This window comes from Thamnophis elegans, chromosome 2, assembly GCF_009769535.1.
Source record: "Thamnophis elegans isolate rThaEle1 chromosome 2, rThaEle1.pri, whole genome shotgun sequence".
NCBI lineage: Eukaryota > Metazoa > Chordata > Lepidosauria > Squamata > Colubridae > Thamnophis > Thamnophis elegans.
In genome coordinates, this window is record NC_045542.1 from 168,789,716 (window position 1) to 168,810,698 (window position 20,983).

At 44.9% G+C, this 20,983-nt stretch overlaps 1 protein-coding gene across 1 annotated transcript in view; it reads right to left on the minus strand.

Annotated features, from left to right (window-relative positions):
* The window catches only part of LOC116503327 (alpha-2-macroglobulin-like), a 76,492-nt gene that overhangs the window by 1,518 nt on the left and 53,991 nt on the right, over positions 1 to 20,983 (minus strand). The window contains exons 23-35 of the mRNA XM_032209662.1: positions 20,681 to 20,764; positions 18,448 to 18,624; positions 16,579 to 16,663; positions 14,215 to 14,371; positions 11,852 to 11,926; positions 9,141 to 9,306; positions 7,095 to 7,324; positions 6,696 to 6,908; positions 5,281 to 5,408; positions 4,910 to 5,000; positions 3,448 to 3,516; positions 2,485 to 2,587; positions 995 to 1,036 (exon numbers count right to left, since the gene is read on the minus strand). Of these exons, the coding sequence (XP_032065553.1) occupies positions 995 to 1,036; positions 2,485 to 2,587; positions 3,448 to 3,516; positions 4,910 to 5,000; positions 5,281 to 5,408; positions 6,696 to 6,908; positions 7,095 to 7,324; positions 9,141 to 9,306; positions 11,852 to 11,926; positions 14,215 to 14,371; positions 16,579 to 16,663; positions 18,448 to 18,624; positions 20,681 to 20,764 (1,620 nt within the window). The remainder of the gene's footprint in view (positions 1 to 994; positions 1,037 to 2,484; positions 2,588 to 3,447; positions 3,517 to 4,909; positions 5,001 to 5,280; positions 5,409 to 6,695; positions 6,909 to 7,094; positions 7,325 to 9,140; positions 9,307 to 11,851; positions 11,927 to 14,214; positions 14,372 to 16,578; positions 16,664 to 18,447; positions 18,625 to 20,680; positions 20,765 to 20,983) is intronic.

Here is a 20,983-nt window from a genome sequence, read left to right on the forward strand (position 1 = left end):
AGGCTTTATAGGAGCCTGGGGAGGATGAAAACAGCCTCCTCGGCCCCCTCGGAGGCCCTCCGGAGACTTCAGGAGCTTTCCTGAAGCCCCTGGAGTGCAAAAAAAACAAAAAACAAAAAACAAAAACCAAAAACACAGCCCTACGGGCAAACTGGAAGTTTGGGAACCGACTTCCGGTTTGCTTGTAGGGCCAGTTTTAGCCCTCCGGAGCCTTCAAGGGCTTTCTCCCTAAAGGCTCTGGAGGGCAACAAGCGACCCTACGAGCAAACCGGAAGTCAGTTCCCGAACCTCCAGTTCGCCCGTAGGACCGGGGTTTTTTGCGCTCAGGAGGCTTCAGGGAAGTTCAGGAAGTCTCCAGAGAGCCTCCAGGGGGGTGGGGAGGCTGCTTTTGCCCTCCCCAGGCTTATATAAATCCTCTGGAGCCAGGGGAGGGCAAAAATGGCCTCAAAGAAAAAGCTGAAGTCAGCTGGCCAGCTGACAGGGCAACACCTTGTGTGCCCTGACAAATGGCTCCGCGTTCCACCTGTGGCACGTGTGCCATAGGTTCATCATCCCGGTTCTTTATATCATGGCAACCAAAACTGGATGCAAAACTAGAATGGTTCTTATCAAGGCAATTGGGGGAGGTGTCAACATAGCATTTTTATAGGAAAACTAGACTATTCTATGAGGTCATCTCAGCCCCAAGAAAGGCTGATTTCTGTAGTGCAAGATCCCAAAGTATTGGCTTCAGGCAGATTTTGTCCCTATACAGATTGCAAAGTGGGGTTCCACACCATTCTAACAAAATTCACTTTTAAAAAAGGGCTTCATAGTGACCTAAGTACCCTTTTTGAAGAGCTTGTTTGTAACTTTGCAAAAAAGGGGTGAAACTGAATTATTTGGAAGTTCTTGTTAAAATAAAACAGCCCTGTGATGATCTCTGAGGAGGAGGAGAAAAGAAATGCCTGAAATTGGGAATTTTGGCAAGAATCAATTGCTGTTTATACTCCACCTGTGCTGCAGGGGGCGATATACTCCGAGATGGCAAAATCATCTGAAAACACACAAAAAAAGAGGTAGAACTGTCAGAGTGCCTCACTTAACTTGGTCAAAGGTTTCCTCAGTCCTCATGCTGCATTCAGGGGTGAAATGGTAGCAGTTCGGACCAGTTCACCCAAACCAGTAGTAAAAAAATGCAGTATTTCCAACGATCACCTGCGATGTGTGATTTATATTAGCTAGAAAGCAGGAAATCCTGCTTTCTAGCTAATATAAATCGTGTGGCACAGCAGATTCCCCCCCCCCCCCGTTCTACTTACCTTTGCAGGCACGCTGGATAGCAGGCTCCACCCACCCGCCTGGCCGTCATCAAATCTATTTTTGATGCTCTGTGCATGCATGGAGGTGGCGCGCATGCGCTCACATTTGTGAAACGGTAATGAATGTAAGTAGATTTCACCCCATCCCCACCCCCAGTTCTGTTGGTATGGCTTTGTGGGGTGGGGTGTCATGTGACTGGGTGGGCGTGGCCAGTTTTTTTTCACTTTCAGCTATTTTTTTAAAGCTTTTTAAAGCATTTTTTCCCTGCCTGTCCAAGCAAACTGGCAGAGAAAAAACTCTTTTAAAAGCTAAAAAAAAAAAAAAGCTTCCGATGATCACGCGGCTCAGGGAAAAATGCTTTAAAAAGCGTGGAAAAAGCGTCCAACAATCACATGGCTGACAGCTGATCCACACACGTGACCCGTCAAAACCGCGCTCGACTAAACCGTGCCCGATTAAACCGCGTCGCTGATGTCATCAACAGGGCGACAACAGCCAGCGCGGAGAAAGAAGGGCACTTTAAATAGCGCTTTGAAAGCAAGCCGATTCAACTTAAGGTAAAGATTAGGTTTAGGGTTAGCTTTAGGGTTAGGTTAAGGCTTAGGGTTAGGTTTATGGTTAGGTTAAGGGTTAGGATGAGGTTTAGGTTTAGGTTTAGGTTTAGGTTTAGGGTTAGGTTTAGGGTTAGGGTTAGGATTAGGTTTAGGGGGGTTAGGTTTAGGTTTAGGAGTTAATTTTAGGTTTAGGGTTTACAGCATGCTTCTGTCTCTGCGCTGTTGTCGCCCTGTTGATGATGTCAGCGACGTGGTTTAGTCGGACGCGGTTTAGTCGAGCGCAGTTTTGTGGTGGAACCATCCACACAATCCTCAGAAGCTTTTTTTTTTACTACTGGTTTGCAGAATCAAGGACAATTTTTCCTACCGGTATGGCCAAACCAGGCCCAATCGGGAGGATTTCACCCCTGATTTCACCCCTGGCTGCATTAGATTGTTTTCAACTAAATAACCCTTATCACTTTGACAACACCTTTGAATTTTAGATTAGATTAGATTAGATTAACAGAGTTGGAAGGGACCTTGGAAGGGAAGCTTGGGATAAACTTGGAAGATGGAGATGGATTTTGAAAAACAGTAGAATTAACTACAGTAATCAGGCTTCTCGCCACCAGGATCCCTTTCTCACCTGTTTCATAATAATCATAAACTTTCACCAAGGCAGGCTTCAGGCCTTGGACAGGAGTCTCCATCTCCACTCTGAAGGAGAAACTCTGGGTAATATTGCTGACCTGCAGACCAAGAGAGATTATGGGATTATTCAAGAGGTGGCCAGGCTGGAGAAGTGTCTTTTCTGAAGCGTGCAACCATGCATAGAAAATTAATGGGGACCTTCTACTTGTGGGGCTATTTCCACATTCCTGAGTCACCTGATCTCGCAAGACCAAGGACATATTTTGGCCATGTTCATAGAGGAGCTCTGGTTGGCTGACTTCCTCCCAACTAGAGAAAAAATGAGCATCCCACTACAGGACACTGTCTAGGGACATTTCTGAAGAAAGGGACTAGCCTCAGCTCTCTCCCGGGGATGTCCCTCAGAGAGGCCACCCACCTCTTAGGCAGAAAGGGGGGTTCCTACACTTTCTCAACTGCTCAAGCAGGCGATGCTATACTGTTTCACACAAATGGTTGTCCAATCTCTTCTTAAAAACCACCAATGTTGCAGCATCCATAACATCTGGAGGCAAATCGTTCCACTGATTAATTGTTCTAACTCTTAGGAAGTTTCTCCTTAGTTCTAGGTTGCTTCTCTCCTTGATTAGTCTCAATCCATTGCTTCTTGTCCTGCCTTCAGGTGCTTTGGATGGTTTTGACTCCCTCTTCTTTGTGGCAACCCCTGAGATATTGGAAGACTGCTATCATTTCTCCCCTAGTCCTTCTTTTCATTAAACTAGACATATCCAGTTCCTGCAACCGTTTTTCCTATGTTTTAGTTTCCGGTCCCCTAATCATCTTTGTTGCTCTTCTCTCAAAAGTCTCATTATCTTTTTAATATCATGGCAACCAAAGCTAATTTTGTCACATGAGCCCTATCTTCTTGCAGGGAGGGAAGGTTCTCCCACCGCAGCTTTCGTTCGCCAGACACACTCACCTCTTCCAAATACAGGAGAACCTGGGTGGTTGCAATTTCAGTCCGCTTGATGGCAGGATGATATTCCAGCTGGTGAAGAAAGGGAAAAGATGGGGTCATAATTCAAACTCTTTGGCTTGCAATGAAGAAAAGGGAGACCTCATGGAGGACTACCAAACCATACCTGGCATTATCCATGTGGAAGGGGAATGGACTTTCTCTCAAAATTGAGAGCTTAAGAGCTGTGGTGGTGTAGTGATTGGAATGCAGCATTGCAGGATAATTCTGCCCAGTGGTGGGTTTCTACCAGTTTGCACTAGTTCTCTTGAAACCTGTAGCTCTGCTGCCAAGCAGAGAGCAAACCGGTTCTCTGTTGCTTTGAAAGTGGGCCTCCCGCCCATCCCTTTATTATACCTACCTTTATTGCAGCTTCTGAAGCCCAGCTGATTGGGGACGGCAGATTGAATTGCCGCTCCTCAGCTGTTTTCCTTGCTTTCCGAGAAAGTTTCTTTCAAGTGTGCATGCATGCACAGTGAAACGCGCACTCAGAAAACCAGTAGGAACACCAGTAGGAACCCACCACTGATTCTGCCCACTTCCAAGATCAAAATACTGAACATCATTAAATTCTAATTTTTTATGGACATGCCAAAGAATACAGATATATTGCTGTGTGCCATGCTGAATGAGGCCAATGTCATGCCCCCATCTGAGCCTGAATCTGCGGAGGAAGATGAGTCAGAAGTGGAGCAGATGGAGATCGAGCGGGTGGCTTCGTTGGCTTGGAAGGAAAATGGGGAGAAGCAGGCCCAGTCACGCCAGAGACTTTCAGGATTGGGACGACTGGTAGGCACGGAGGAAGTGGGGCAGGATGACCAAGGCTAAGCAGTGAACATGAGAGGCAGAGGTCAGGCAATGAGCAAGGACTACCCCCTCCTGATCTGCGAGCATGGAGAGTGGAGAGAAGGCGAGAACAGCGCAGACTGACCCAACTACATGAGAGGAGAGTGCCTCTCCCCTCCTCACAAGGCACACCTGGGGACTGAGATTTAAGGAGACGCTGTTGGGAACAAACGTTGAATTTTTGAGTGTCAACATTTGAACTTCCCTGGTTTCCTTGCATTCCTTCTGCATTTGTTGCTTTGCAGCCGTGGTGCTCACAGCGTTGGGCTACACTATTTGCAGGAAACATGGGAGCAATAAAGGGCCAGTTTGAACTGCCAGCTACCTGTGTTACCTCCATGCCGTGCCCTGGGTCATCACACCAATTAGTCTTCCTGCTGTTTGGGCAAGCTGATCAAAGTTGTTTGTGGCCAGTCTGAGTGCCAGAGTTTGTGAATCCCACATGCTAATTGATGCTTCAATGGAGCATCAAATGGGGACTACTTTTATTGAATATTTAAAGGGTAATTCTTAACCTCTTAATGCCCAGTTTTGTTGCCAAGAACAGTAATTTTTTGGAGGGGACAAAAAAGGTCTTTACCGACTTTACAGTGAATTTCACCGGGATGTATCCGGATAGCATCTTAATCTGGACAATTGCCATGTTGGACACCACACGTTGGCCTGTGTAACTGGGAAAACAAGGGGGGAAAAAGCCATGTCACATTTTTTTTAAAGCAAAAGTGCATAACTTAAGGGCAACACGCTGTGGGTTCATAAAGGCTTTGATGAAGTGCCTCCATCCCATTCTCCCACTGAATGGAACTTCTGGAGTGCAGGACATTGGCTTTTCAGAAGGTGGAAGAGCCCAGCTGCAGCCTTTGAACCCTTAGAAGTTGCCCATCCTTGAAGGAGAAGTACTGGCTAGATAGCCCCATGCAGATGCCCACCTACTCAGCATTGACCCATTACCTGACGTTGATAGCAATATCAAAGGTCTGGTGGGCTTTAGGTCCTGTGCAATTTTGGGGAACCGTCTGCACAAGCAAATTGAATGGTGCATCCTCTCGGAGTGGTTGGATGTTGTACCTCAAGCTGGTCTGAAAAGGAAACAGCACACTTGTGTCTATCTCTGAATGGCTGCTGTGAGTCAGATGCATGATAAGATGTGAAGGGCCCGTAGAGTGGGAGACCCCATCACTTCACAGAGGCAGGGATCAAGGTCCAGGAGCTATTCAACCTACAGCAAGCACCACCGGAATTCGTCTGAAGTTAAGCCTCTAAACTGGGTCGCCCAGAGACAGATGATCTTTACTCTTGAGGGCATCAGGTGTTACAGCTTTTGGCCACAAGTGTGGTGCTCACAAGGATGAAAACAGAGGACTTGGAGATGCCCCACCAAAAGGCTGAGTCTTCAAGCTCCAGTTTCTGGGTAGGATTGTGGGAAGGCTATCAAAGAATCTTCATATCAGAGCCATGGTGGCACAGTGGTTAGAATGCAGTATTGCAGGCTAACTCTGCCAACTGCCAGAGGTTCAATTCTCATTGGCTCAAGATTGACTCAGCCTTCTAGCCTTCCAAAGTCAGTAAAATGATAAACCAGATTGTTGAGGGCCATATGCTGGCTCTGTCAACCGCTTAGAGAGACCTGTAAAGCACTGTGAAGTGGTATATAAGTCTAGGTGCTCTTGCTGTATCTCCTTCCGGTCCAAAATCTTCTGTATTGATACCTTATTCAGATTATTTATACAGATAGTCCTCGACTCACGACCGCAACTGAGCCTCAAATTTCTGTGGCTAAGCAAGACAAGCAAGTTAAGTGGATTATGCCCCATTTCAGGCACTTTTTTTGCCACGATTGCTAAGCGAATCAGTGCAGTTGTTAAGTTAGCAACATGGCCGTGAAGTGAATCTGGCTTCCCCATTGACTTTGCTTGTCAGAACGTTGCAAAAGATGATCATGTGACCCTGGGACACTGCAATGGTCGTAAAAGTGAACCAGTTGCCAAGCAACCAAATTTTGATCATGTGGCTGCAGGGAAGCTGCAATGATCACAAGTGTGGAAAACGGTGATAAGTACATTTTTTCAGTGTCTTTGTAACTTCAAATCAGAAGTGGGTTCCTACCAGTTCGCACCTATTCGGTAGAACCAGTTCCTCAAATCTACTGAACAGGTTAGAAGAGGTTCCACCAGTGGACCCGGAAAGCAGGCCACACCTACAGAAGAAGTTCCAAAAGTTTTTGAAACCCACCACTGCTTCAAATGGTCACTAAATGAATGCTTGTAAGTCGAGGATCCCCTGTAAACCTTTTCAATCTGTCCAAGCAATCTTTACAGGCGAGGGAAAGCAGTTTTCTTCTCCAGCAGATGGCTCAGGAGACTCACCTGCATAAAGACGCACCCGGTCACCTCAGCCGTGTAGTCCCCTGGCACTGAGGGCAGATCTTGGCACTGGAGCAGCAGAGAGTTGGTGCTGTCTACATGGAATTTTCTCAGGGCAACATCTCCGGAACTCAAGGTCACTCTGGCGCCAGCTCCGTCCTTGGAATAAGTAATTGTCTTGTACTGGCAGAGGGCCTGGAGAGCCACCACTGTATCCTGCAAGAGAACGCAAAGCTAGGACATCTTTCTTGGATGACACACACCACAGCTGGAATCCTGGGAATTAAGACTCAGTACAACTGGAGGACACAGCGGGGAAAACGTCAGGTCCACGAAGTTGGTGCAGGGAGTATTAGAGCATCTTCCAAGTATCCTCCGAGAATCTGTGGGGAGACAACATACCTGTGTAGAAGAGAATCCTCCATTGGGATTCTGTTGGTTGGTCAACCATTTGACGATGGTAGTTGCTGTCGTCAATTCTTCCTGGGAAGGGGATGGTTTTTTGGCCACGTAAGCAAGTAGAACGTAGGAGGTCATCTCTACCTCAGCAGAGGGAGCACGGGGGTGGTAGTATGGGAGATCGAGTGTCTTCTTTTGCTTCTCAGGTCTCTCCCAGTGGATGGAGCCATCCTCTTCAGAAAGAGAATGAAGGGTTTTAGCGTTGGGTTGCCCCATTCAGGCTACACCAGAGGCCTCCAACATTGGCCAAGTATCTTTGGCTTCTCAAGGACATTTTATTGCACTTAACAGAATAACAGAATAATAGAGTGAAGGGACCTTTGGGATCTTCTAGTCTAACCCCTTGTTCAAGTAGGAACTCCTATACCATTTTAAATAAATGGCTATCCAATCTCTTCTTAAAAGCCTCCGGTGATGGAGCACTCACCAGTTGTTCTACTGGTTTATGGTTCTCACTGTCAGGAAATTTCTCCTTAGTTCTAGGTTGCTTCCCTCCTTGGTTAGTTTCCAACCACTGCTTCTTTTGTGTTATTCCACAATCCTTAAGTACCATAGCTGAAGCTTGGCACACCATTAATTGCTCAGCCCTCCAAATATTTTAGTATTTGTTAGCCCAGCATGTAGATCAGACCAGGAAATCAACTCCACAGGAAAGCTAAAAGTATCTATATTGAGGCTGGCTCCAATTACATAATCTGGTGATTATGATAATGAAACTTCTGCAAGAAAAGGTAGAGCACCAAGGACCCTCATAATCTTTGAAGTCTGATTGTGCTTCTCCTCTTCTTACCTCCAGTGAATCAGGGCAGTGTCTGTCCAGACTGCTTCCAAATGTTGTCTCATTGCTCTGGATTTAAAAAGTGTTTCAGTCCCTTTTACTTGAGTAATGATTTTTGCATATTTCCATCAGGATTATCCTTAAGGTAAAGGTAAAGGTTCCCCTTGCACATATGTGCCAGTCATTCCTGACTCTAGGGAGTGGTGCTCATCTCTGTTTCAAAGCTGAAGAGCCAACGCTGTCCAAAGACATCTCTGTGGTCATGCTGCCAGCATGACTAAATGCCCAAGGCGCGTGGAACGCTGTTACCTTCCCACCAAAGGTGGTTCCTATTTTTTCTACTTGCATTTTTACATACTTTGGAACTGCTAGGTTGGCAGAAGCTGGGACAAGTAATGGGATCTCACTTTATTATGCGGTACTAGGGATTCGAACCACTCAACTGCTGACCTTTCGATCAACAAGTTCAGCATCTTAGCCACTGATCCACCACGTCCCGCTTATCCTTCTTACTCTCTGCATTATCCACTCCTTTCCCCACATCTGGAATCCTTTAATGGAGGATCAGAGGGACTTCTTGTAATGCCAGGAATGTGGGAATAGTTTTAGTGAGAAGCAGATTAAAATGATTCTGGATAAACAACAACAACAACAAAAAATAACGTGCAGGGGGCATGTTACATATTTCATGTGTAAATTCCATGAGTTCATTCTTTTTTGACCTCTTCCCATAATCCTTGCTTTATGACCATAAGTGAGACTGTTGCTAAGTGAGTTCTGCCTCACTTTATGATCTTTGAGGCACAAGCTCAGATGAGCAAATCTTCACAATAATAAGCAAATTAATTGTCTCCTGCAAACACCACTCCCCCTTTGCTCCCCTATTTATTCTCTATGGGAGGGGACACTGAATGTCCCCTTGTGCCTTTACTCCCGAGTCGACCTCTGTTCCTTAATTGTTCCCTTCTCCTGACAGCTCTACGCATACACACATCGGGAACAGGCTCCAGCTGTTCTTCTGCCTCACTTATCTCCGACTCCGAAGGTAGCGGATAAATGTTGGACAGCTCTGGACCCATCTCTGCCTCTGATGCAGAGCACCCATCAGAGCCTTCCCCAGACTCCAGGACTGGCCCAAGTTCCTCCCCAACCTCCTCTTCATTTGAGTCTGCCGCCAGCTTCTCTGGCAGCTGTCGGGCCACAATCCTTACCTTCCTTCACGGCTAGTTTCTGAAGGGAGTCCAACATTTCTTGCCTCTTCTCCTCGTTCTCTGCCAGAGTAAAGGCGTACGCCATCAGAGCCCGAAGGTAAACGTGGATCTCTTCCTTCTGGGCCTCTGTCTCCAAGAAGCGCAAGGCATTTTGTACCAAAAAGTTCTGCCGTGGGGGAGAAACATGAGGCAGGCAATTTACAAAAACCTGATGGGTTCACAAAAGTTGGTTCAATACCTTTTGTAACGCAAACAAACCTGGCAGATGGTTAGCTTATCAGATTAGGAAAAAAAGGAAAACTCGAAATATATCTAAACTGATTTACAGAGGGAAGGAGGTGTTTCAACAGGAAGAGATTCAAAAGTGGTAGAGAGTAACTTGATTTTGCACCTAATAACGGCAGCAAGACTGTTGGTGGCGCAATACTGGAAGAAGGAAGACTTGCCTACAACTCAGGAATGGACATTGAAAGTTACAAACTTAGCCGAGATGGCTAAAATATCGGCATATATTAAAGATCACTCAAATGAGAGATATAAACAAGACTGGAAAAAATGGATTGACTATATACAAAATAAATATGGGACCAAGAAATTCCAGTTAGCCGATGCTTAAGATCAGAAATGATTTAAATTGTTTAAAGTTAGTTCAGCAAGAAGAAGCTAAGGTCAATGTACAATGTCATTAATTTCTTTATTTCTTTTTTTCAATAGATTTTAGACTGTGTTTGTTAAAAATCCATACCGTGCACGGGTTCTGGGAAGTCGGGGTGGGGGGAAGGAGGAGGGGGGTTGGGGGGGAGGGTGGAGGGAGGGAGGGGTATACATTAGGCTAGACAAGAATTTGGTGGTAAACTAGAATTATTTTGACATACAAAAAATTGTACTTCGATGTCTTACTGATTGAGGAATGATGAAATGTTTGTCTTAAAAGAAATAAAACTTTTGAACACTAAAAAAAAAAAAAAGTTGGTTCGTTTTGCATCCAGATCTTTCTCCCTGCTCATAATTCAACCAGAATAGATCTTGAAGGAACCTTAGAGGCCTTCTAGTCCAAACCTCAGCTCAAGCAGAAAAACTTATAGCATTATATACATATAACACTATACCATACCAGGGACTGGGTGTGACTAGTTTAATGAAAAGAAGAACTAGGGGAGACATAACAGTGTTCCAATATCTGAGGGGTTGCCACAAAGAAGAGGGAGTCAAACTATTCTCCAAGGCACCAGAGGGTAGAACAAGAAGCAATGGGTGGAAACTAATCAAGGAGGGAAGCAACTTAGAACTGAGGAGAAATTTCCTGACAGTTAGAACAATTAATCAGTTGAATAACTTGCCTCCGGAACTTGTGAATGCTACAACACTGGAAGTTTTTAGGAAGTTATTGGATAACCATTTATAAGGTTTCCTCCCTAAGTAGGGGATTGGACTAGGAGACCTCCAAGGCCCCTTCCAACTCTGTTATTCTATTCTATTCTATTCTATTCTATTTCAAACAAATGGTTGCTCAATCTCTTAAAAACATCTACCGATGAAGAACCCATGATTTCTGGAGGCAAGCTGTTCCACTGGGTAATTGTTCTCGTGTTAGGAATTTTCTCCGTAATTCCAGGTTGTTTCTATCCTGATTAGTTTCCCTCCATTGTTTCTTGTCCTGCCCTCTGGTGCTTTGGAAAATAAATTGACCCCCCCCCCCCCATCCTCTTTGTGGCAGCCCCTCAAATACTGGAACACTGATATCATATTCCCCATGCCTTTCTTTTTTCTAAACTACACCAGGTATAGTCTCACTAAGGTTTATAAAACGGCATTAATATGTCATGTGATTTCGATTCTATGCCTCTGTTTATACAACTAAGGATGGTATTAGGTTTTTTTTTAGCTGCTGCTGCACATTGCTGTCTCATTTTTAAGTGATCGTTCTGCAGGAATCAAGTTTAGTCGGAGCATTTCAGAGTTTATTTCAGGAAGTCTCCAAATTTGGCAACTTCAAGCCTTGTGGACTTCAACTCTCAGAATTCCTCAGTCAGCATTGCTGGCAGAGGAATTCTGGGAGTTGAAGAACACAAATCTTCAAGTTGTCAAGTTTAGAAACCCCTCGTTTATTTTATTGTTCCATTATCTTACTTCTAATAATGGAGAATATTTGTAGCTTAGGATTGTAGCTTACTTCTGTTCTGTTCATACTCTTTTTCAAGTCTTCCTTTTTATTGTTGGAAGCGGCTAAGAATAGATCCCCAATGAGACACATGGCACAGAAATGTAACAAATGATAATACTTTTCTTGACCACAAGATACTAGTGATTTGTGTCAAACTAACTTAAAGGTAAGGTAAAGGTTCCCCTCACACATATGTGCTAGTCATTCCCAACTCTAGGGGGCAGTGCTCATCTCTGTTTATAAGCCGAAGAGCCTGTGCTGTCTGAAGACGTCTCTGTGGTCATATGGCTGGCATGACTAAACGTCGAAGGCACACAGAACGCTGTTATCTTCCCACCAAAGGTGGTTCCTGTTTTTCTACTTGCATTTTTATGTGCTTTCGAACTGCTAGGTTGGCAGAAGCTGGGACAAATAACAGGAGCTCACTCAGTTATGCAGCGCTAGGGCTTCAAACTGCTGAATTGCTGACTTTTATGACCGACATGCTCAGCGTCTTAGCCACTGAGCCATTGAATCCCATTCAAATTAACAGAGGATGTTTACTTACCGTGCGAGGCAGAGGCATTTCCAGCAAAGCTATGGTGATATAGGCCGTAAGAGAAACACTGTCATCAACTCCACCCTGGAAGAAGGGAGACAAGCAGATATCAGCCCTTCTGCTATCTTTCTAGTCCTCTCTCCAAGATCTGTATCCCATCACACTCACACAAAGGCAAGTTTTTTTTCCTGGCCTATGTGGATGCTACCATCCAAGGACATTTCCAATCTCCATCTTCCCTGAGCCATTGTGGCACAGTGATTAGAATGTAGTATTGCAGGCTGATTCTGCCCACTGCCAGGAATTTGATCCTGACCTGCTCAAGATTGGCTCATCCTTCCATCCTTCCAGTACAGTCAGTAAAATGAGGACCCAGATTGTTGGGGGCAAGATGCTGACTCTGTAAAACCACTTAAAGAGGGCTGTAAAGCACTATGAAGTGGTATATAAGTCTAAATGCTGTGCTGTTACTCTTCCTCCCATGTCTCCACCTTTTGTTGAAGCTTCATCTTATTTTGGGCAGTATAAATCTCCATTTCTGCCTTCTGGTACAGCTCCTACAACATAGCTAAGTGAATTAAGGCCATTGGCTAAGCCATAAGGCAGTGGTCCCCAACCTTTTTATTGCCGCGGACCAGTCAGCCTTTGATAATTTTACCGTGGCCCGCTGAGCGCGCGCAGGGGTGGGGGGGCGTTGTTCGCGACGACACATTGATTGTTTATATATCACATGCGTACCAGCGCGGGGCTCTCTTCCCTGGAGCCTTTGCGCACGGCCCAGGAGCTTTTGCGCACGGCCCAGGAGCCTTTGCGCTGCAGCGATCATGTCCCCCGGCCGCTGCAGCGATCATGTCCCCCGGCCGCTGCAGCGATCATGGCCCCCGGCCGCTGCGCGGCCCGGTGCCAGGTACTCCACGGCCCGGCACCGGTCCGTGGACCGGGGGTTGGGGACCATTGCCATAAGGGATGCAGAACTCCATGCTCTATGCTGTCACCTACTGGTCATTGGGAATTTTTCAGCCCACATATGTTGGCCTAATAGTCTTGGGGTAGGAGAGGAGCAGTCCACTCATTGCATTTGTTAGGAATATAATCTAACAGTTGGGTTGGCAATATATAAACCATGTAACAATGTTGTACCTGTTTCTTTAAATCATACTGTAAAATGTGATTGGTTGCTGTTTTTCTCAATCAACCATAAGAGGGAGCCAGAATGACTGTTAGCTCTCTGTTCGTTAGATGCTAGGCTGATCTGATCTGAGTGTTTTGGAAGCTGGCTGTTAGAAAGTGCTGTGAGTTATTGTAAGTTTTACAACTGTTAGCAAACTTTGAGTACTGAAGTGATTATATGATACTGGACTATGTTATTTGGATTATCCCAACTGAAAGACGTTGATGACTGACTGTCTTATCCGTGTATGACTTGGATTGTTTGATGGACTCTGATACCTCTATTTCCACGAAAATAAAAGCCTATTTAAACTGCAGTGTCTCTGTATGCTGGTTTGTGTGTCCTCCAGCACAACTCTCACAACGTTTCTCTGAATGCACTCGCTCTCCCAATGGGGAGCTTACCTAACAGCATTAAAAAAAAACTTAGAAAAGAAACTTCTGCTCTATGCAAATGATGTGTTTTGCACAATCATACTGTTAGGGATCTCCAAATTTGGCAACTTTTAAGATTTGTGGACTTCAACTTCCAGAATTGCCTAGGCAATATGGGAAATTCTGGGAGTTGGCATCCACAAGTCTTAAAGGTGTTAAGTTACAAGACCCTTGCACCCCTAACCCTTTAGAAAAAAACCAGGGGTGTTCAAACTTGACAGCTTTAAGACTTGTGGACTTCAACTCCCAGAATCCCTCCTCCAGTCATGTTGGCTCAGGAATTCTAGCATTGAAGTGTGCAAGTCTTAAAGCTGTCAAGTTACAAGATCCTTGCACCCCTAACCCTTTAGAAAAAAACCAGGGGTGTTCAAACTTGACAGCTTTAAGACTTGTGGACTTCAACTCCCAGAATCCCTCCTCCAGTCATGTTGGCTCAGGAATTCTAGAATTGAAGTGTGCAAGTCTTAAAGCTGTCAAATTACAAGATCCTTGCACCCCTAACCCTTTAGAACCCCCCACCCTCAGGGGTGTTCAAACTTGACAGCTTTAAGACTTGTGGACTTCCCAGAATTCCTCTCTTGCTCTTCATCTTGATGGTGTGCAGACGGGCGGGGGGAGGGAGCTGGAACCGGTTCTGAATGGCACTGTAGATTTGTGGAACCTCTTCTATAGGTTAGAACTGGCAGGAACCCACCCCTGCTCTGACCTTACTTCCAGCAAAACCATACTTAAAACTATCATCCAACAAATATCCCCACCCTCTGTACCTTTAGTGCGTTGTTCAGCAGTGACCCCATTTTTAGGAAGGAACCATCTGCCAACTGCCTGATTGCCAATAAATTCTGAGCATCAATGATATGTTTTTGGTCCATGGAGATGAAGGATGCCGCCTGAGTGAAACTCTTCAGCACAAAAGCAGTCAACCTACAAAATAACCCAGAATATGAGAGTTTTCATTTTCCCCTTGTATCAAGTCTTCTAGTGTGAGGCCTTCTTCAGAATGGGGCCTTCTTGGTCCACAAAGAATTGTTTGCTTCACTCAGAATAAGGGACTTATGACCGTTTTCCACACTTACAACATTGCAGCATCCCTGTAGTTGACATGATCAAAATTCAGATATTCACCACTGCTTCACCTTTACAACGGTTGCAGTGTCCCGGGGTCATGTGATCCCCTTTTGTGACCTTCTCACCAGCAAAGTCCATGAAAAACCAGATTTCACTGAACAACCATGTGACTAAATTAACAACTGGAGCGGTTCATTTAACAACTATGACAAGAAAGGTCGCCAGATGGGGCAAAATTCACTTAACAAAAGCTTCACTTAGCAACAGAGATTTGGGGCTCACTTGTGGTCGTAAGTCGAGGACTGCCACTAACATGATTCAGAGGTTGGGATTATGGACTGCAAAGTCCCCTGCATTTTTTTAAACATACACCTTATGTTGTCAAAAGTTTTCTTTGTGTACCTTGGCAGGGAGGGATAGGACACTCCACCCCCTTACCCCCAAGTAGAGCTGCTAGCATCTTCCCCACTCACAGAGTTATTACCCCTCTTATTTAGAATGCTTCATTTCCTCTAAAAAAAAAAAAAAAGCTCCTTGAGCTGCATTCAGCTCCTGGTGACTTCACTTAGGTGTCCCATGTAATTATCTTGGCAACAATACAGGTGCTCTTCACTTAATGACCACTGATTCGGCAACTTTTTGAAGTTACTACAGTGCAGAACAAGACTTATGACCTCAAAGTTGTGGCCATCACAGAATTCCTGTGGTCATGTGATTGCCATCCGCAATCTTCCTTTCTGAGAAGCAAAGTCAATGGGGAAGCCAGCAGGAAATCGCAAATCACAGCCATGTGATGTTGCACTTAAGGATAGTATTTGATTTGCTTATTGACCACAATCAGTCAACTAAGTTTACAAGGATGGAGTTGCTGGTTCATATTGCCCTTACTCAAATGACTTATAAGGAGGCTATTTGACCAGCTTCTATGACAATTCGCCACAGCCAGCTCACCATGACCAACCTGCCATGGCCAACTCATTACAGCCATCTCGCTAGAGGACAACTCACTGCAGGACAAGAGTTACACTAATATCAAAGATATGGTGGAATAGAATCATTAAAGAAAGGATGCTAAAGGAGGGACAGAATGAAATGTGAATGGCAAAAATTAAAATAATTTTTATTTGTATTTATTTTAAATAGAATTGTTAAATTGTCCCACAATGAGTTGTTTTTCAGCAAGTTGGCTGTGGCAAGTTCACCAGCTGCAAGTTGCCTGTTGTGAGTTGGCCATGGTGAGTTGGCCGCAGTGAGTTTGTGGCACGTTGTTCCACTTCCCATTTGAGCATTACTTTATTCATCAATGTGTCAGGTTTCTGAAAGATGCCCTAATTAATTCATGAGCCTCAAGCCAAGTTTCAAAAGAAATCCAGTCATTTAATAGGAACATCATTTTGGCAATACCCCATTGCAGTTAGATCTGACCTCATTTAAATTATGGCTGAACTTTGTCCCTGTTTCTTCCCTCTCCTCAGACTGTGTCATAAATCATGTTCTCCAATGAGGTGCACACCTCACAAGCCTGCTCTAGTAATCTGAGAACCGACTCTAACTGAAGGTGTGCATGGAATGCATACTCCTCCTTTCCTCCCCATGGCAACTTGATAACAGACATGCAAATGCTTTATGAGTTGACACAAAGTTTTTTTCTAACTTCCTACTGTAGCTCTTGGCCTTCTAATTTTCTGGAGGTCTCCTATTCCAAGTGCTACCAAGGTTCAACACTCTTACTGTGTTTCCCCAAAAATAAGACAGGGTCTTATTTTTTTTGGAGCCCCAAAATAAGCGCTTAGACTTATTTTCTGGGAGATTTTATTATTTTTGAGGTGCAGGAGACATCGAGCGTGGTCACCTCATGGCAGCTGCTATATCGCAATATTTTCAGGGAGGGCTTATTTTCAGAAGAGGGCTTATTTTAGTGCATGTGCTCAAAAGCCCTATTGGGTTTATTATCCGAGGAGGTCTTATTTTCAGTTAAAGAGGGTAGCTTCTTGCTGTTAGTGGGAAGGGGAGAGGAACAGCCACATTAAGTATTATTTTTCCATAGAACAAAGAAATCTCACCAGGTATTTCCTATCTCTGAGCTCCATTCTCCAAAGGTGCTATAGGAACCGTCCTGATGCTTGTAGTTTAGTTGCCTCTGATAGCCTGAAGCAGAAGATGAACATGAGTGGCAGGCAGAGAAAAATGTGCAAAACCCCTTTCAAATCCAATTCAACGTGCTTGTTCAACTATCTAAGTCAATTTGATTCTGAAATGGGATTAAACCAGTTAGGGATGATTGATAGCCAGAACCCACCCAAACTACAAGTTAAGCATCAGCGACTGTGCTTGACTACAGCTTCTTTTCCCAACAAACAGCACTTCCCCATGAGATTGTACAAGTTTCAGAGTATCTGCAGGATGCATTCCTTTCCAACTGGCTCCAATTTACCTTATATTTCCAATTTCTTCCCTGGCATTTCTCAGCTACTCCAGGATAATACAAAGGAAAGGTTTTTGCCCTCCTCTTTCCAACAGTTGAAGGGCTCCACATTTGATTCCGCCAATCAAATCTGACCTACCATATTTTTTGGCGTATAAGATGCACCTTCCCCCCAAAGGTTCACCTCACCCCCAAAAAAGAGGATGAAAATCAGGGTGCATCTTATACACTAATTCAGCACTTTGGGGCTTTTGAATCCCTGCCTCACACATCCTGTTTTTCACAAAAATGGATGTGCAGAGGGTTTGGGAGGCCTGCAAAGTGCTGCTGAGGGCTGGGGAGGGCAAAAACTTTTGTTTTTGTTTTTACCTCTTCAAAATCTTGGTACGTCTTATCCAGTGCGTCAGTCCAAAAAATACAGTAATTTACAACCTTAATCAATAAAGATCAAAGTTCCCCTGCCCAGCCATGTCTGACTCTAGGGGATGGTGCTGATCTCCCTTTCCTAGCCAAGAGATCCAGCTGTCAAGCTCAAAGCACGCAGTGGCACAGGGGTTAGAATGCAGTACTGCAGGCTACTTCTGCTGATTGCCGGCTGCCAGCAGCTTGGCAGTTCGATTCCCACAAGACTCAAGGTTTACTCAGGCTTCCATCCCTCTGAGGTGGGTAAAAGGAGGACTCAGATTGTTGGGGCTGTTATAGGCTGACTCTATAAACTGCTTAGAGAGGGCTGTAAAGCACTGTGAAGTGGTATACAAGTCTAAGCGCTATTGCTATTATATTGTTGCAACCATTATCGCTTCTTGGCTTGCCAACAAACAAGCGGGGAGGGATGGGTGAGAAAAAATGCAGACTCCAAACTTCGAAGAGGAGAGGTATGGGACTCAAGGGCGCACTTGCAGGTGTTAGCCAAACCCAAAGATTCTTTCTCATAACAATACAAAAACACTCAATTGGACAATGTGAACTGCACAAATAGTGGGGAGGGGGAATTTCATATTGAACCATGTGGGTTTGTGCAGGAATTAGGTAGAACTGGTTTTGCCTTCAATGGTACCGAAATGATGTACTCAATACAGTTTTGCACTGAGACATTGGCAGGTTTCAAATGTGCTTGGTTGAGCTTGTCAGTTGGGATGTTGACATCCTCATTGTCAGAAGATACTCCCGTGTTCATGTGGCCAACATGGCTATATGCTGAGGCGCACTGAACGCTGTTACTTTCCCACTGAAGTGCTGCCTATTTATCTACTTGCAGCTGCATGCTTTCAAACTGCTAAGTCAGCAGGATCTGGAGCAGGAATGGGAGCTCATTCTGTCATGTGGTACTTGGGTGAGTCTCAAACTACCAGCCTTCCAAACCCAGAGGCTTAACCACTAGACCATTGCGCCCCTTCCTTAATCAATACCAGTAGCCAATCTGTGGATCAAGTCTTTGAAAGTTCCTAACCTCAGTAAGAAAACAAAGGGGAGAATTCATGTGGGACTGCCCTGGGATGCTTCTCACCTGTCACTAAATATCCAATGGCCTTGGATTTGATTTCCTCGGTCAGTTGTCCAGTCTGATTGAGATAGTTCAGGATGTAGATATTGGGGGCAAAGAGGGCCATGTTCTGCTCCCCACAGCCGTAGGGCATCTTGAGAAGCTGATTGAGGTTCTTTATCGCGCCTCCTAGAATGTCTCCTGCAATAGAGAAAGAGGTGGATGGAAAATAGCGGTCATTAGAAAATTTTGGAATGGGTGTGTTGGGGATTGGGAAGCTGAAGTCCAGAACCTCTGAAGAAGAAACTGGATAATTCTGGAAGAAAATGACACAGTAAAGCTATAGAAGCCGAGGTGGCACAGTGGTTAAATGCAGCACTGCAGGCTACTGCTAGATCAGCAGTTCAGCGGTTCAAATCTCACCGGCTCAGGGTTGACTCAGCCTTCCATCCTTCCGAGGTGGGTAAAATGAGGACCCGGATTGTTGGGGGCAATATGCTGACTCTCTGTAAACCGCTTAGAGAGGGCTGAAAGCCCTATGAAGCGGTATATAAGTCTACTGCTATTGCTATTGCTATTGCTATAGAAGAATGGAGATTTAGGAGGATGTTTCTGGGTGTTTCTGGCCATTCCCAAGGCAGATATAGTTCAAATGCCACTGCTGACATTGCTTGTGGAGAGTTGGCAAAAGATATCTAAGCCTGACCCTGTGAGAGTTTATGTTGTTCATCTCTAAATTACCAAAATGGAGACTTCCAGGTAGAATGGTTCTAAGGCGATCAAGTCAAGGACCATCCAGTTCAGCAATCTGTCCAACAGTTCAGGCATGAAATCCTCTTATCTTTGCTACCATTTTGGTAGCGGGAGCACGCCCACCCATGCGCTCGCTTCGCTTGCATGCGGCATACCTGGGCATGCACAGAACCTTCTGCGCATGCACAGAGTGTGCATGATGACATTAGGGTGGGTAGGCATAGCCTTGCACCGCTGCCACTATCGGTCCTCCTGAATACCACCTCTGCAACAGTGACCAAAGAAGCAGAGTCTGATAACCTCTTCTTTGGTCACTGTTGCACTGACCAAAAAATCTGAAACCCTCTAAACCCTGTCAATTAAAAGTGGATTTTCCATTACTGGGTCCTCTGATTTAAATCTCAAGCATGTCAAATTTTAATCAGCAAAGTTTCACTCTGTAGAATAACAGAGTTGGAAGGGATCTTGGAGGTCTCCTAGTCCAACCCCCTGCTCAAGAAGGAGACCCTATACCATTTCACAGGTGGCTGTCCAATCTTATCTTTAAAATCTCCAGTGATGGAGCACCCACAATCTCTGGAGGCAAAACATCCCATTGGTAAAGCTACAAAGAAGAAGGTTCAGTTTTGACATCAGGTGAATGTCCTTGCTGTATCAGCTTCCAGCCAGTGAAACAGGCTGCCATATGAAGTGGCAATTTATCCTTCACCGGGGAAGGCCTTCAGACAGAGGCTGTCAGAAATGCTGAACTGCAACCTAGGTATTAATGTTTAGTACTGTAAGGAGCCTCAGACTGCTCCTGAGTGAAGGAGTAGAACGTCTGCCAATTTGAACTGAGGTAATGGAATGTAAGGCAGAGTTGGAACAGAGTTCTTTTCAGGTGGGGAGTGGGAGTAGAACTTCTTAGCATCAGAGCGTGTTTATATCTAAATGTTTGTGTGTGTGTGTGTGTGTGTGTGTGTGTGTGTGTGTGTGTGTAGAGATAGGTAGGTAGGTATATTGTAGACCATGAGTCATTGGTGGCTTATAATCCAAGAATTCTTCATTCTACTATGGTAGAATGGAATAACAGAGTTGTAAGGGACCTTGAAGGTCTTCTAGTCCAACCCTCTGCCTAGGAAGGAAATGCTACACCGCTTCAGACAAATGGCTATCCAACATCTTCTTAAAGACTTCCAGTGTTGGGGCTTTCACAACTTCTGGAGGCAAGTTGTTCCACTGATTAATTGTTCTAACTGTCAAGAAATTTCTCCTCAGTTCCAAGTTGCTTCTCTCCATGATTAGTTTCCACCCATTGCTTCTTGTCCTACCCTCAGGTGCTTTGGAGAACCTGCACTGAATGGCTATAAATGATCTGTAAGATCACATTCGATTTTATCATTTAATAAGACAGGTGAGGCAGAAGAGGTAGAAGCATAACGTCTGGAACACACAAAAAGTAGGCGAGAGAAAAAAAGGAAGGGAAGGGGGTTTGAAGAACTAGGAGGAGGGTTCCTATACTTACCAAGCACACAAAATGTTGCCCTGGCAGAGCCTTCCACAACATTTTCTGGCACCTTCAAAGAAAGAGGTTCCGACAGTGCGTCTCCTGGAAGAAAACAGAATATAGATGGTGCTGGAGGCCCTACAGGGTTTGTATCTCAGTTGGTGTACCCAGAACAAAAGGAGATCAAACCCTACAATGACGTTATACTTAGAAACTCCAGGGTCTAAAAAAAAATCTCAAACTCTCTAAACCCCCTCAATTAAAAGTGGATTTTCCATTGGTGGATCCTCTGACTTCAATCTCAAGCATTTCCTCCTGCTG